At 37.9% G+C, this 15,356-nt stretch overlaps 1 protein-coding gene across 1 annotated transcript in view; it reads right to left on the bottom strand.

Moving 5' to 3' along the window:
- LOC127624652 (rapamycin-insensitive companion of mTOR-like) overlaps nt 1-15,356 on the bottom strand; it is a 35,064-nt gene that overhangs the window by 18,283 nt on the left and 1,425 nt on the right. Inside the window, exons 3-20 of the mRNA XM_052099467.1 lie at nt 12,345-12,442; nt 11,837-11,901; nt 9,541-9,672; nt 8,469-8,532; nt 8,120-8,246; nt 7,859-8,028; nt 7,704-7,771; nt 7,523-7,590; nt 6,804-6,886; nt 3,835-3,922; nt 3,630-3,720; nt 3,100-3,166; nt 2,745-2,825; nt 1,886-1,986; nt 1,611-1,776; nt 1,429-1,530; nt 318-364; nt 88-223 (exon numbers count right to left, since the gene is read on the bottom strand). Of these exons, the coding sequence (XP_051955427.1) occupies nt 88-223; nt 318-364; nt 1,429-1,530; nt 1,611-1,776; nt 1,886-1,986; nt 2,745-2,825; nt 3,100-3,166; nt 3,630-3,720; nt 3,835-3,922; nt 6,804-6,886; nt 7,523-7,590; nt 7,704-7,771; nt 7,859-8,028; nt 8,120-8,246; nt 8,469-8,532; nt 9,541-9,672; nt 11,837-11,901; nt 12,345-12,442 (1,754 nt within the window). The remainder of the gene's footprint in view (nt 1-87; nt 224-317; nt 365-1,428; nt 1,531-1,610; nt 1,777-1,885; nt 1,987-2,744; nt 2,826-3,099; nt 3,167-3,629; nt 3,721-3,834; nt 3,923-6,803; nt 6,887-7,522; nt 7,591-7,703; nt 7,772-7,858; nt 8,029-8,119; nt 8,247-8,468; nt 8,533-9,540; nt 9,673-11,836; nt 11,902-12,344; nt 12,443-15,356) is intronic.

Raw genomic sequence — 15,356 nt, 5'->3', positions numbered from 1 at the left:
CTGAGCAGAAGGCAAAGTGGACAATGAACACATGCTGTAACTACTCACAGTTTTAGGCTCAGTTTATCTATAACGTTGTATTCTCACCTCATCGGACTCTATAAGGAACTCAATGAACTGACAGCCCACCACCGTTAACTGCTTGGCCTTGCTGTGGTCCAGCTCTAGGCTGGAATACAGCTTACTGCTAGGCTTGTAGAAGAACAGAAGCCTTCGCACAAACCTGAGAGAAAGTGCAGTTTTTTTATGCAGATGAAAGGTTAACAGCAACAATATATTAGAAGATTTCTTGGAAACCGCAATCCAAACGTGCTTACCTGTGCATCTGTTCATCTTTGTTGTTCCGAAGGTTGACATTGGGCCACTGCAACATAAGCGCAAACAGAAAATGAGAAAATACAGCACATTTCACAACTAGACTTGTGAGATTAAGATACATGTTACTTGTACATTGCAACAAATCTAGGCTGTGCCTAAAAGCTCCCAAACCGCACACTTCTGCACACTATGCCATTTTGCAGTGCAAGTAGTGCGAGTAGTATGCTAACACTGAAAACGCAACGGAAAAAAGTGTACTTTAAATACCCGGATGATGCACTTTTTCAACCGTCAAAATGGAGTGTGAAATGTTGGACAATTCATGCACTCAGCACATGCAGTTTGCCATACATAGCGGAAGGGGTGGAGTTACCTGGCTGCGCTGCTGGTCTGACAAAACAGTTGTAAATAATAAAGAATGTAGCAGCTAGCAATTGAGTTGAATGCTTAACCATCACTCCAAGCTGTGTGAATATGAACATTGTTTAAGATAAAAGTGTTTACTGAGGTTGGCAAACACACTAAAGCTAGCGGCAACACATCACAGCATTTGAAACGTCACTTCCGTCAGCTGTTAAATGGCTAACGCTTCAGTGCAGTAAAAAAAACAGGTAAGAGTTCCATTTGGGATGATACTACACTTTGAAAATGTATTCACTACATGGCTGAGTGGTTATATTACATTATGTAAGTGCATAGTGTATAGTGTAATTTGGGACACAGCTAGGGTGTTGCTACTGTGTGTGGTTACTAATGTGTTGTTAGTGGTTTTTAAAACATTGCTATTTAGATGTTCTGGGTGGCCCAAATAAAATCAGTCCACCACATATGACGTAATGGCCTACTGACATTTTTTTCAAGAACAATGTGTACTGTGATGATTCCTAAATGGTTTAAATGCTGAACAAATCATTTAGGTATCCAATCTTTTTTGAAGCAGTATAATTCAGTGTCAGATGTGTATATTCAAGTGGCATGAATAGTTCTGGTCCAAAAACAATGGTTTGTTCATGTTTTATGCTTTTGAGTCATTCAGTCACATTGGCCTCAATGTAAACAAGTTTTAATTCTGTTTTAGAACACAACAATTGAATCATCTAGTTTGCTCACCTTCAATATGGTACTGATTAGGACCCAGTTCCAATCCAAATTTTGTTTATGATTGAGAATTTGACTGTCTCTGAGGATCATCATTAGGGCCTCCTCAGTGTCCTAAGAGCACAACGACAATAATAATCACATCCCAGCTGAAATTTCTGAAAAATATCTCTCCTCCAGACACAAGCACATACCTTAATGACAAAAATGTCTCTTTGGGGTCTGAGATGCTGGTCCCTAAAGCAATGAGCAGCCAGTGATTTGCAAATAATGAGGTCCAAGTAAAGACTGCTAGGTTTGGGGCCTCGTTTCTTCTTCTCATGAAATCGGTTCAAGTAATTCACTGCAGCGCTTGCCCGCCTAGGAATCAGAAACAAACAAATTAAAATGTCAGATGGACATTATTACATAGCTCTGACAGTGTACTGTTTTTACTACTAGTTGTGAAGGACAAGACAAGCTAACTCACAGTCTTTTCTCCTGAGGAATATCAAAAGAAGCAGCCATGTTCATGAGAGTGGGCAGGCAGTGCAGGTGGTGACTGTGGGAGTGAGGGAGAATGGTGTTGGCCTGCAAATAAAATGGGCATAGTCATTTGAGGTATGGTGCAAGATTAAAGGAATAGTTCACCCAAACATTTACCCTCATCCCAGATGTGTATGACTTTCTTTTTCTGCAGAACACAAATTAAGATTTTTAGAAGAATATCTGAGCTCTGTAGGTCCCCACAATGCAAATGAATGGTATCCAGAACTTTCAAGCTCCAAAAAGCACATACAGGTAGCATAAAAGTAACCCATGCAACTTCAGTGGTTTCATTAATATCTTCTGAAGCGATACGTTTGGTTTTGGGTGAGAACAAACCAAAATGTAACTTCTTTATAACAGTACATCTTGCCATTTCAGTCTCTAAGCAAGATTTCTAGAAATGAGCTAGAAACCATGATCGCCAAGGACACCGCTGATGTCAAGGTTTATAGTGAAAAAGGAGTTATATTTTGGTCTGTTCTCACACAAAACCGATTAGATTGCTTCAGAAGACATGGATTAAAACACTGGAGTCGTATGGATTACTTTTATGCTGACTTATTAGCTTTTTGGAGCTTCAAAGTTCTAGCTACCACTCACTTGCAATGTATGGACCTACAGAGCTGAAATATTCTTCTAAAAATATTTATTTGTGTTCTGCAGAAGAAAGAAAGTTATTCACATCTGGGATGGCATGAAGGTGAATAATTGATGAGAGAATGTTTCCTTTCTGGGTGAACCATCCCTTTAAGACGTATTCACTGACTGTTGCAATAATTGTGTTAATTCCAGTAGAATACCATGTGCAGGAGTTCTCCTAAGAGGATGGTTGCACGAACTGAAATGCTATCATCGCTGCTGGTAATCACTTCAACCAGACCCTATAAATAGAGTTTAGATTGGTTTAAACACTTACAAATGGTTCTCTTAACACTTTAGCAACATTTCAACATTCTCTTGTATGTCTCAGTAATTTTTAGAGATGCTTTGCTATATTTCTTCTCAGTTTTCTATTTTCTGTAAAGGTGGTTTGGAAAAATATGCATTGTAAAAGTGCTACACAAATAACACCGAATTGAATTAAAAAGCCTCTTTTCCTCCTGTAAATATTCACAAAATAAAAATAATCAACTGGATATGTATTTGGTATAATACCTCTAAAAGTCCACTGTGGATAAAGGCAGAAAGTAGCAAGGCGAGATAGTTATCCATCAAATCAGGTCTGGGTGGATGGATGGACAAACAGAACACAAACATACATCACCTCCTTTAAAGTGGATCATTGTTGTTTAGATTTATTTTTACTTAAAAGGTGAAGTGTGTAATTTCTTCTACTGTATAGTAAAACACTTTCCCATATTCCAACTTAAAAAGCAGAGACAAGTACAGAACAAATATGCCATTAGTAGTTTCATTTCTCCCAAAAACACTTGAGCTCTGCAGCACTATCAAAACATTGTTTGAGCATCCCAATCAGTCTGAAACAACAACATTTGCTCAACAATTGTAGGATTTTGGGGATGGAATCTGTGTGGAAGACAGAGTGGGTTGAAAGCCAGTTTGAAAACGGTCAAGATTTTTGTAGTTCCTTTTGTTGCCACTAGTGGCGCAGAAGTTACACACTTCACATTGAATTAAGTATAAGCTTAATTACAGGGTTAATTAGGCCGATCAAATCTTCCTACCTGGACCGTGCTCTATGGGGAAGTATAATTTTTGCTTCTGAGGCTACAAAACCATCTGACAGTCTCCAGCTGTCCTGAAACCTACTGGGATCTGGAAAGAGGTCACATGACATTGTTCCTGTCAATATGACTTCACATCAAACACAGTAAATGTGTGAAAATGAATATATGTTAACCAGCGTGAGCAGAGAGCAGTAACACTCACCCACACTGAGAAGAGCTTCTATAAAATCTTGTGTCATCACAGGAACAGGGAGCCTGAATATATCATACATCACCTCCAGCAGACCTTGCTGAGAAGAATTTAAAGAAATGTACATATTGTAGAATATATGGATAGCTGACAAAGTCTAACATGTCCATGAACTTGGTTTCTTATTTAACAACAAGCTTGTAGCTAGGTTCTGTAACTGGTCACTATTTCTTTTAAAATTTTCAGCATTTTTTATCACCCTTTTTGCCTACTCTAATTCATTTAATTAGTCCTGTGATGACTGGTGGATTTTTATGTAGTCTTTCAATTACTGCATGTACAGTCTATTCAGTGTTCCGTTAAAACTGCATGTATATTGTGATGAGGAGGATGGCAGTGCCGGGCCGTGAGGACACACGGCCGGCCCTGAATTGGGCTAATCAGCTGGGAGGGGGATAAAGGGGAGCTGGTGGTGCCAGTTAGAGAGATGCACGTGGCCGTGTTGAATGTGTATCGGTTAATTTATGTTTTGTTGTTTTTTTTTCTCCCCCTTTCTCCTCAATTTGGAATGCCCAATTCCCAATTTGCTGTAGGTCCTCGTGGTGGCGTAGTGACGATGAATCTCAGTTGCCTCTGTGTCTAATAACGTCAATCCGCGCATCACGTGGCTTGTTGAATGCGTTACCACGCAGACCTAGCGCGCGTGGAGGCCCACGGACAACTCACCACGTGCCCAACCGAGAGAGAGAACCATATTATGGCAACCACGAGGAGGTTAACATAACGAGATAAGGTACCCACCGTAGCAACCGGGCCAATTGGTTGCTTAGGAAGCCTGTTTTATGTTGTTTTAAGTTCATTTATATGATTAAATGTTATGCTGACTGTTCAGCCGGTTCCCACCTCCTCCTTGCCCGTCCTTATACTGTTACAGTGGTGCTGAAACCCAGGAGGGAGGAGGGCTGCACTGTTGCAGAGTCCTCACAGCTACAGTCCACCAAAGGAGAGGCCGTGGCCATCTGCCTGGGGACGGAGGGGTTGCTGCCGGCCGGCGAGAGCCGGAGGAACCACTGCCGGTCGCCATAGAAGGGGAGGAGTGGTTCTGTCCGCCAGTGGCCAGAGGACTCGCTGCCGTCCGAGGAGGAGGGCCGGGCTGGGCCGAGAGGACACATGGCCAGTCCTGAATCAGGCTAATCAGTCGGGAGGGGTATAAAGACAGTTAGAGAGAGAGAGACGTACGCGGCCACATTGCATGTGTGTCTGTTCATTTATGTTTTATGTTGTTTTAAGTTCATTTATATCATAACATTTTACGTTGACTGTTCAGCCGGTTCCTGCCTCCTCCTTGCTCGTCCTTATACTGTTACATATATTAATAATAATAAAATAATAATAATAATAATAATAATAATAATAATAAGGAATATTCTGGGTTCAGTACAAGTTAAGCTCAATCGGCAGCATTAGTGGCATAATATTGATTACCACAAAATATAATTTCGACTTGACCCTCCTTTTCTTTAAAAAAAGCAAACATTTGTGCTACAGCTAGACACTTACAATGAAAGTGAATGAGGGCCAATTTCTGAACATTAAAATACTCACGGTTTCAAAAGTTTAGCCACAACACATAAACAATATGTGTAAACATATTTTATGTGTTTTTAAAAACACATACATTGCCCCCATTCACTTCCATTGTAAGTGTCTCACTGTAACTTTGAATTCTGCTTTTTTTTTTTTTTTAAGAAAAGGAGGCATGAGTCGAAATGAATTTTTGTAGCAAACAACATTACGCCACAAATACTCGATTGGGTTAGTTCACCCAGAAATTAAAATTCTCTCATCATTTACTCTGTTCTCTGAGAGATTTACTGATATCTCAGGTGTTATTGACTTTCTTTCTTCAGCTAAACACATTTGAAGGAAAATAGAAAAATTTCTCAGCTCAGTCGGTCCTTAAAATGCAAGTGGATGGTGATCTGATTTTTAAACATTCAAATATATACATACAGCATAATGACATCAATATGACTCCAGAAGATAAAGTAGTCTTCTAAAGCGCTACAATTGCTTTTAGTGCGAAAAAGATCAATATTTAAGTACATTTTATCTCTAAATGATCGCTTCCAGTCAGCAGCAGTAAGCGCGTGTGATTTAATCGCATTAGCACTTGAGACACATGAGAAACGAGGCATGTGCGACACACATGGAAGAGCAGCGTTTTTTACAAGTGAGTAGGAGGAACCCTGTACAGAAGCTTTGTTGGTTTTGGTTTAGATCTATATTTATCGTTTTCTTTACTCACAATGGTGTTTGTATGCTTATCCTGAATGTCTCAACCACTGATATATATATATATATATATATATATATATATATATGATGAGAGCGGATATTAAAGTTGCATTTAAGCCCTCTAGTGACAATCATGTTTAATATTTAATTAGCTTGTTGTGGATAATATTCAGTTATGAGGGAGACGATATACATGGATTGTGATGTCGGAGCATTTCTAAATCACCTAAATTAATATATATATATATATATATATATATATATATATATATATATATATATATATATATATATATATATATATATATATATATATCTTAGTATGCCATCTATTTGCATATATCCATTTGCATTTTAAGGACCTACTGTGCTGAGATATATTTCTATTTTTCTTAAAATGTGTTCTCGTGAAGAAAGAAAGTCATACACACCTGGGATATCATGAGGATCAGTAAATGATGAGAGAATTTTCATTTTTGGGTGAACTAACCCTTTAACTTGTATGTAACCTGGAATATTCCTTTAGAGCTTTGAAATGTGCCATTTGTTGAAATGCCAACTACCCATATACAAAAATTAAAATACATGCACCATACACAACACTTAGTTTTCAATAAGAGTTACTGGTTATTTAATTTGCATACTGTGTGTACTGCAATTCTTCTAAATATATCTCATCATACCCTCACTTCCATATTTGGTATACACAGCAGACCAATGAGAGACTGGATTCCAGAGTTGCCTGACTTGCACAGGTTAATGATGCCTGCATGTACAGTGGAACAAAATAATTGGTTGTCTGAGTCAGGATTGCAGAATCCACAATATCCAAACAACTACTGTAAATCAAGTGTACTCATCCCATGTGAAAGATGCATCCTAGCTGAACTAGTTTTACAGAAGGAAAACAATAGTCTAACATTATTCAATACTGCCTCAAGGCATAGGAGGGATTCTTAAGTAAACTTTTTAGCTATTCATGAGTGATTAATACTTTATTACACAGTATTAATAACTTCAGCTGTGTAAATCACAAATCAGTTGTTAATGAGATTTGGTTCAAAAACATTTACCCTTAAATTAAGCCATAAACGGGCCTACACCAAATCTGCATCCACAGATTTTCCACAGAAGTCAATCGCCCCCCATACCCGTTTCCCACATTCTAATTGTCTTTTAACAGATGTTTTTTTTTTTAAAATAAAGAGGCCTATCTTTCAACAACCCTTAATAATGTTTTACACCCTTATTATTTAATTGTTTACATTTTTAAATCCAATCCACAGAATTCTAGTCAGGGAAGAAAAATGTTTTAAAATTGAAATTGCATGTGGATGTGCATCCTTACTAGCAATTAATGATGTCTTACTCTTATTAGAACAGTATACTGAGATATCCTTACCTGACCAGGAGCGAAAGGAAGCAATAATTGACATCTTACTAGACAGAAACCGAGCCTCCCTGTCTTCCCTGTAGAGAAGAAAACCAAAATACATCTAAAAGTGCAGCCTGTAGGAGCTGCACGCTTGCATTTACCACTGTAAATACTATGATTATGAAGGGTCTTTATGTTGCAAACTCACTTGAGTTGACCATCTGATGTGTCTGGATTGTGTCTGTAGTGAAAGTCAGTGTAAGGTGCCAGGATTTGCTAAAAAAGAAAAGGCAAATCACTTAATTGTTTTTAACTGTATTTATAAAAATTCTGATGGGTTTGTTGTCAGATAGAGATCAATACCTCAAGTTCCACCTCCGATCGAACATATTGCCGTGTGTGTGGGTGGTTTAGCAGGTGCAGGATGGTGGTCATCAGAGCCTCATTGATGCGACTGAGCTGACAGTCGATTACATTCTTCAGGATGGTACTGAGACCACCCCTCTTAGCCACAATCTCTGGGTTCTCCAGTGCTGCACGCACAATTAGACAAGCATGAGGTTAACATCTGCGTTCATGGCTTGATACGTAACAGAATACTCTTTAAGCGCTGTTGGAACCCACCAAGTTCACAGATAATGGCGATGCAGACGCGTACCATACGGTCCCGGTCCTGGAGACCATCGTTGCCCACGGCCATGAGGGAGTTTGTGACTGAGCTTGGGAACAGCAGGGCATTCACAGTGATCATCTGGAATGAAGAATGCAATTCATCAGAAAATGTATATTGTTACCTGGCCGGCTGGCCCCAACTAACATTTTAGCATCTTAGAACGTGCAGCCTAAGACTCAGGCTAAGGACTAATTTTAATGTATAGGTCTTGCTAAATAAACGAGCTTGCTCATATCTGTATACTTAATTATTTTCTTATATAATCAATGTAAATGAACAGGAAAAATATTTCCACTTCACCTTTCTCACCAGTCGGAGAGCTTGTGTGCGTTCCACCTCGTTACTCTGCTGGATGTCAATGCATCTACAGGTCAAAAGAACATTAGTTATCAACACTAACTGAGATATTCACATGTCAAATATGGGCTGGGAAGGGTAAGTAGAATATTAAATATATGCAGTGCATAGATACTGTCTACTACAGTATATATGCATTTCTTTATTAAAAGAATAGTTCACCCAAAAATGATAATACTCTTACCATTTATTCACCCTTATGCAGTCTCAAACTCATATGACTTACACTCTTCTGTGGAACCACAAATATAGGATACATTATTCATGTTTGCCCATTTAGTGCATGTCAGTGGGGTTTAAAACATGCTCTGCACATGCGCCACAAGTGAAAAAGTGTAATCAGGCTTCTCTCATGAACATGCCAAGGACACTGCAGACACCAAGATTTAGAGTGAAAAAGGTGTTACACTTTGGACTGTTTTTCACCCAAAACCGATTGTATCGTTTCAGAAGACATGGATAAAACCACTTGAGTCTTATGGATTACCTTTATGCTTCCATTATGTCCATTTTGGAGTTTGAAAGATTTGGACACCATTTACTTGCATTGTACAGACATCATATATACTTAAGAAAATCTTTGTTTGTGTACTGCAGCAGGAAGAAAGTCATACGAGTTTGAGACTATTCCTACAATATTCCTATGCAAGGTTTAAGTTACTGAGTGTTCAGACAGGCAGGAGCACAGTGAGAGGGAAAGATATTGCTGCAGGCTCAGTTCTGCACCAACAGCGGGTTGCAGAGGAAGTCACAGCCTTACTACACCACTGTGCTTCAGAGTGACTTTAACTAGACTTGACTAGCTCTTCACATGAACTCTAATTCTCTCACACACAGAATGAGATGTTAACATGAGATGACTTATAACTCACTGAGCATTAGTGTCAGGTCTTGTTTCTGATGGAAGCAATTAGCAATTTTTTCACTGTCCCTAACCAAGTACTGGCTCAGACCTAAACCCAACCGTCTAAGTGACTGGGCAGCATACATAGCTCGGAAAGCATTTCATACTGACCTGGCAATCAGGTAATCCACCTGGAGCCGCAGAACTTTTTTGAGTATAGTGCTGTCTCTGATGAGGTAGCGGAGAGCACGCAGACCAGCCGCCCGCACCTCCTTAGCCTCATTGAGCAATGCCAACCTGAGGCTGAAGAGGCAGATTAAAATACCATATCAAACAGCGTTCAAAACACATTTAACTTTCGTAATATGCAGGGTTTCCAGACCTTTATAATATTAGATTTTTATTTTTATTTTTATCCCCTTTTCTCCCAATTTGGAATGCCCAATTCCAACTACTTAGTAAGTCCTCTTGGTGATGCAGATACTCACCTCAATCCGGGTGGCGGAGGACAAGTCTCAGTTGTCTCTGATTCTGAGACAATCAATCCATCCATCTTATCTCGTGGCTCGGTGTGCATGACACCGCGGAGACTCACAGCACACAAGGCTCATGCTTCACTCCGCGATCCATGAAAAACTTACCACGCGTCCCATTGAGAGCGAGAACCACAAATTCTGTGGTTCTCACACATACATGGCCTTCACGTACCATGTATGCGTGTCAACAGAGCCGGCCCATTCACTAACGTGCTGCGCATGCATACTATATATTTACTTATTAAACACAGCCTTTTGCGACTCACAAAGCTACTGCAAAGTAGCTTTGAATAAAATGCATGAGTCATATGGACTACTAAACTGGTGCTTTTATGGTTCCGATTCATGTATCGGATCGGTGCATCCCTACTGGATGTTAATTTTAAAGAGATTATCCTCTCAAAAAGTAATTTCTAGCAGATGGAATATTTTAGAGCTAATCATACTTGAAAAACAATATCATAGAGGTTTTCACAACTTCTCTATGACTAAGATTTTATTTTAGGATTTCCATAACTTTACAAAAGAGTTCATTAATTTCCCTTGCTTTTTCAGGCCCGGAAAATAACTATTTTAAAATTCACTGATATTTTCAGGTTTTCCTTATGACATACACTGGCGGCCAAATGTTTGGAATAATGTAGATTTTTGCCATTTCGGAAGGAAATCGGTACTTTAATTCACCAAAATGGCATTGAACTGATCACAAAGTATAGTCAGGACATCACTGATGCAAAAAACAGCACCATCATTATAAAAAAAATAAATAAAAAAAGAAAAGTCATTTTTAATAAAATCTAGACAAGGCTCCATTTCCAGCAGCCATCACTCCAACACCTTATCCTTGAGTAATCATGCTAAATTGCTAATTTAGTACTATAAAATCACTATAATTATATAAAATACTGCTGAAAGCTATTTAGTTTGCTTAACATTGTCTTTGTTTTTGAGTTGCCACAATACTCAATAGTCTGGCATGACTTAATGTCAATATTAGGTCAAAAATGGCAAAAAAGAAACAGCTTTCTCTAGCTGTTCATCAGTCAATCATTGTTTTGAGGAATGAATGGCTTGAAATTGCCAAAAACCAAAGAATTCATACAAAGGTGTAAACTACAGTCTTCAAAGACAAAGGACAACTGGCTCTAACAAGGACAGAAAGAGATGTGGAAGGCCAGATGTACAGTACAACTGAACAAGAGGATAAGTACATCAGAGTCTGTAGTTTGAGAAATAGATGCCTCACATATCCTCAGCTGACAGCTTCATTGAATTCTACCGCTCAACACCAGTTTTATGTACAACAGTTAAGAGAAGACTCAGGGGTGCAGACCTCATGGGAAGAATTGCAAAGAATAAGACACTTTTGAAACAGAAAAACAAAAAGATAAGGTTAGAGTGGGCAAAAAACACAGACATTGAACAACAGATAATTGGAAAAGAGTGTTATGGATCTTAACCGCATTGAGCTTTTGTGGGATCAGCTAGACTGTGAGGTGCGTGACAAGACAGCCACATCTATGGCAAGTGTTACAGGAACCGTGGGGTGAAATGTCACCTGAGTATCTGGACAAACTGACAGCTAAAATGCCAAGGATCTGCAAAGCTGTCATTGCTCCACATGGAGGATTTTTAGATGAGAACACTTTGAATAAGTTTAAGAAGTTCTGAAAACAAAATTTAAATTGTAATAGTATTTTTCACATTATTAATGTCCTGACTATACATTGTGATCAGTTGAAAGCCACTTTGGTGAATAAAAGTACCAATTTCTTTCCATAAGAGCAAAATCTGTACATTATTCCAAACTTCTTGCCACCACTGTATGTCAATTTCTAAATAAAAATAAAAAATACCTTAAAGGTTGCACACCAAACCTTACAAGTTACAATGTTTATGTTATGCATTTCAAGCAACGCTTTATGACTCACCAGATGATAATTTCTTCATAGGTAAAGCCAAACTTTTCCTCTGAAAGCCCAACATTGGAGAGCAGCTGTTTTAAAAAACATAAACAAGAATGATTAATTTGACATGGCTACAAATAGAGACATTAATGACTCTTTTAAATGACAGTCTCTAAATCAAGTAATGTTGGAATACTTCAGGGAATTTGACACAGAGCAAAAGCATTTACAAAGAGTTGGAGGGTAAATTTTTGTCTTAGGCAGTGGTTTATATCTGACAGCATGGTTGGCTTGCATAAACCTGTCAGACTAAAAGGGCACAGAGTCCACTTACGACACCAACCTGCATGATCACCTGCCAAAATCTAACAATGCTGTATCAGCTTTCCTAACATTGTCACTTAATGGTGAATTCATGACAGATAGATAATACAAAACAGTGATTCTTGGGCCTTTGGCACTTAACTTCATTATCCCAGCATTCCCTGTTCCACTATAACACCTATTTGATCCAGTCACATTAAAGACGAACCTTGACAAAGTTGTTAAGGTGGCCAAGTTTGCGCATGTTCGAGACTCCCTGCTGTTTGGCCACATTTTGGAGGATCTCTCGCATGTTCTCAGATGGGTCTGGAAAAGGAAATGATTGAAGAGTTGTGAGAAAACACACACTGGCACAAAGCAAATTAGCTTTAATCATTTATGAGCACTGAAGTATGTCACAGTGGACCTTAGTGCATCTGTGTTGACAAATGATGCTTAAACATAGTGGGACGACCAGTCATCTCACAAATGAAGATATAGTTAATGACTTCTCATAAATAACATCTTTTGCTCAGGTTTGTAAGGTATTCTTTTAGCATAGATCCACAAAAATAAAAAAAGAAAGAAAAAAAAAAGCATTCAAAACAGATCATAACAAGTACATTGCATTCATGACACTGTATGGTTTTCTACAATTCTGAATCAAGGACCATTTTAAAGAAACAAGCTACAAGAATCAGTGTGAAGTGAGCACCAAAACAGCAACAGTACATCATGACAGCAGACATTAAAACAAGAGCAACTCAAAATGTTTTGGAAAACTAGCTTGCTCATCAAGAGGAGGAAAAAAGATGGAACTTAAACTGCATTCATACTATTTCGCTATACTTCCTATTATCAAAGCAATTTGGTGAACAGGTGAAAATGTAAAGAAGCACTGTGTATTCTGTAACATCAGAGGTTAATCCCCAAAACAAACCTCCCCTCTCATTATATCCCTTCACAGGAATAAGGCTGACCCATCTGGAAAAAGTGTGGCGAAGACATGAAATCAAACTTGGAATTTCGTGGCTAAATCGACTGGCTATTTTTTCCTTTTAAAAAGGGGGACATGTCAATACAAAAAAAAAAAAAAAAGACTACCCTCAAGCCATTTGGGTTCTTTTAAAGTAATGTGATTGATTGTCTGAATTGTGGTCTTTCTTTCTACAGTAAGGGAGTCCAAGTCATATTACTTTTGTGCTACTACATCAGCGCATTACTCCTTAGGCATTCACGAAGAAGTCTTTTTTATAAGTGTTTGATTTTCTCTCACTTTAGTAAAGACGTGCTGTATTCTAAATCGAACCTTGATCAATTATGATTTTTCATTGTGTGAAAAATGATTACATAAAATACACACACTCCAAAACACTAATACACATACCACGCTTTACTACTCATATCCCACAGCAGTCACACAGGAAGTATGTTCAGTCATCTGTACTAGAATGAAACAAAATCCCCTAATTTTCCTACAGAGAGGCTCACTGTTGGCTCTTCATACCGGAACCAAAAACAGTGAGGCTCAGGGCTGGTTTAAATAAAGCTATGTCAACAAGAAGCCACAATGGAATCAAACAGCAAGTGCCATTGTCCAGTGTTGCTAGAACACAACTACAAGATAAAATACAAAGGGGATTTAAACACTTTCCAGACAATTTAGCCCTAAAGATTTAGCCTATAGCACTGGGAAATGGGACTTTATACAGAAAACACTATCCAAGCAGAGGTCATATGGTAAACACCCTCAAGGTCAACCAGTCTGCAAAAACAGCCCACAATCATGACCTTGTTTAAACAACACAATGAGACAACAGCTAATGAGGTATATTCTCCCACAAAAATAAATAAATAACAATGTACACTTAAACATAAACAACAGCTGTCTTACATACAACATGTTAAAAGCTGACAAATATAAAAAAATATATTATTTTTATTACATAATACTCTTGATTCTCTAAATCATGTTACAGATTTTTGTTTTTTAGGTAATGGTACTTTGTAAGAGGCATGCGATATAAAACAGACCCAAAACAAATGCACTGGCATAATGAAAAAAAAACAGATCCAAAGTCTAAATACAAAATGTTTTTCATTTCAGTTCGTTCTGAGCAAAAACAGTATTTTTTGTTCCAGTTCAGAAGTTCTGCAGCTTCTTATCCAAACGGTAACCAGTTTGATCAAAATGAAAGAACAGTTTAATAACATTAAATTGACAGCACTCTGGGCTAAGGGGTGGGTGAAATACCAATTGCAGTGTTGCCAGATCTCGCCAGATCAAAACAAGCCCAAAATAATAAGAAAAAATAAATAGTTTCCGTGTGGTGGATTCATAGGTATAGAAATCATAATAAGCAGTTAATTAACAGTTAAGTATAATTTCATTTACAGATTTGTGTCTCAGTCAAAACCTGGGAGCATCACATCTATATGAATGCATCATATCTAACAATAATTCAGTGAAGACTTGGAAACAACTGAGAAATTTACTTTTTACCTCTAATAATGTTTTCCTTATACCTGGATTAGCTGTGCATGAAAATGTAGTAATTATACATAGTTTTTGAAAAAAAAAACAGCAATTTCCTTCAGGATCAAAGCACGTGTTTCATTTTCGGGCAACATGAAGTGGTGTAGTTCCAAACATTTACTACCTTGGCTTTAAGTTTCATGAAAACATTATTACCGGTTACCAGCAAAATAATGTTTACACTCCGGAAAAAGTGAAAATCACTTTGTTCTGGTTTTCGGTTACATTCATTTTCTGTATTTTTGTTTTTGTTCCTTCAACCATTTTAGACCCTATCTAAACCAAAACAAATATAATAGGCATACTAAATAAAACAGACTCAAAAAAATGTAAGAGGCACACCAAATAAAACAGACCCAAAACAAAAAGTAAGGGGCATCCCAAATAAAACAGACCCAAAACAAAAAGTAAGGGGCATCCCAAATAAAACAGACCCAAAACAAAAAGTAAGGGGCATCCCAAATAAAACAGACCCAAAACAAAAAGTAAGGGGCATACCAAATAAAACAGACCCAAAACAAAATAAAATGTAAGAGGCATACCAAATAAAAAAGACCCAAATCAAAACAAAAATGTAAGAGGCGAACTAAATAAAACAGACCAAAACAAAACAAAAATCAAAATGTAAGAGGCACATAAAATAAAACAGACCCTAAACAAAAAGTAAGGGGCATACCAACTAAAACAGACCCTAAACGAAATGTA

This window comes from Xyrauchen texanus, chromosome 31 (assembly GCF_025860055.1).
Source record: "Xyrauchen texanus isolate HMW12.3.18 chromosome 31, RBS_HiC_50CHRs, whole genome shotgun sequence".
NCBI classification, from domain to species: domain Eukaryota; kingdom Metazoa; phylum Chordata; class Actinopteri; order Cypriniformes; family Catostomidae; genus Xyrauchen; species Xyrauchen texanus.
Note: the sequence above shows the minus strand (reverse complement) of the source record. Positions and strands in the feature narration are given on the sequence as shown.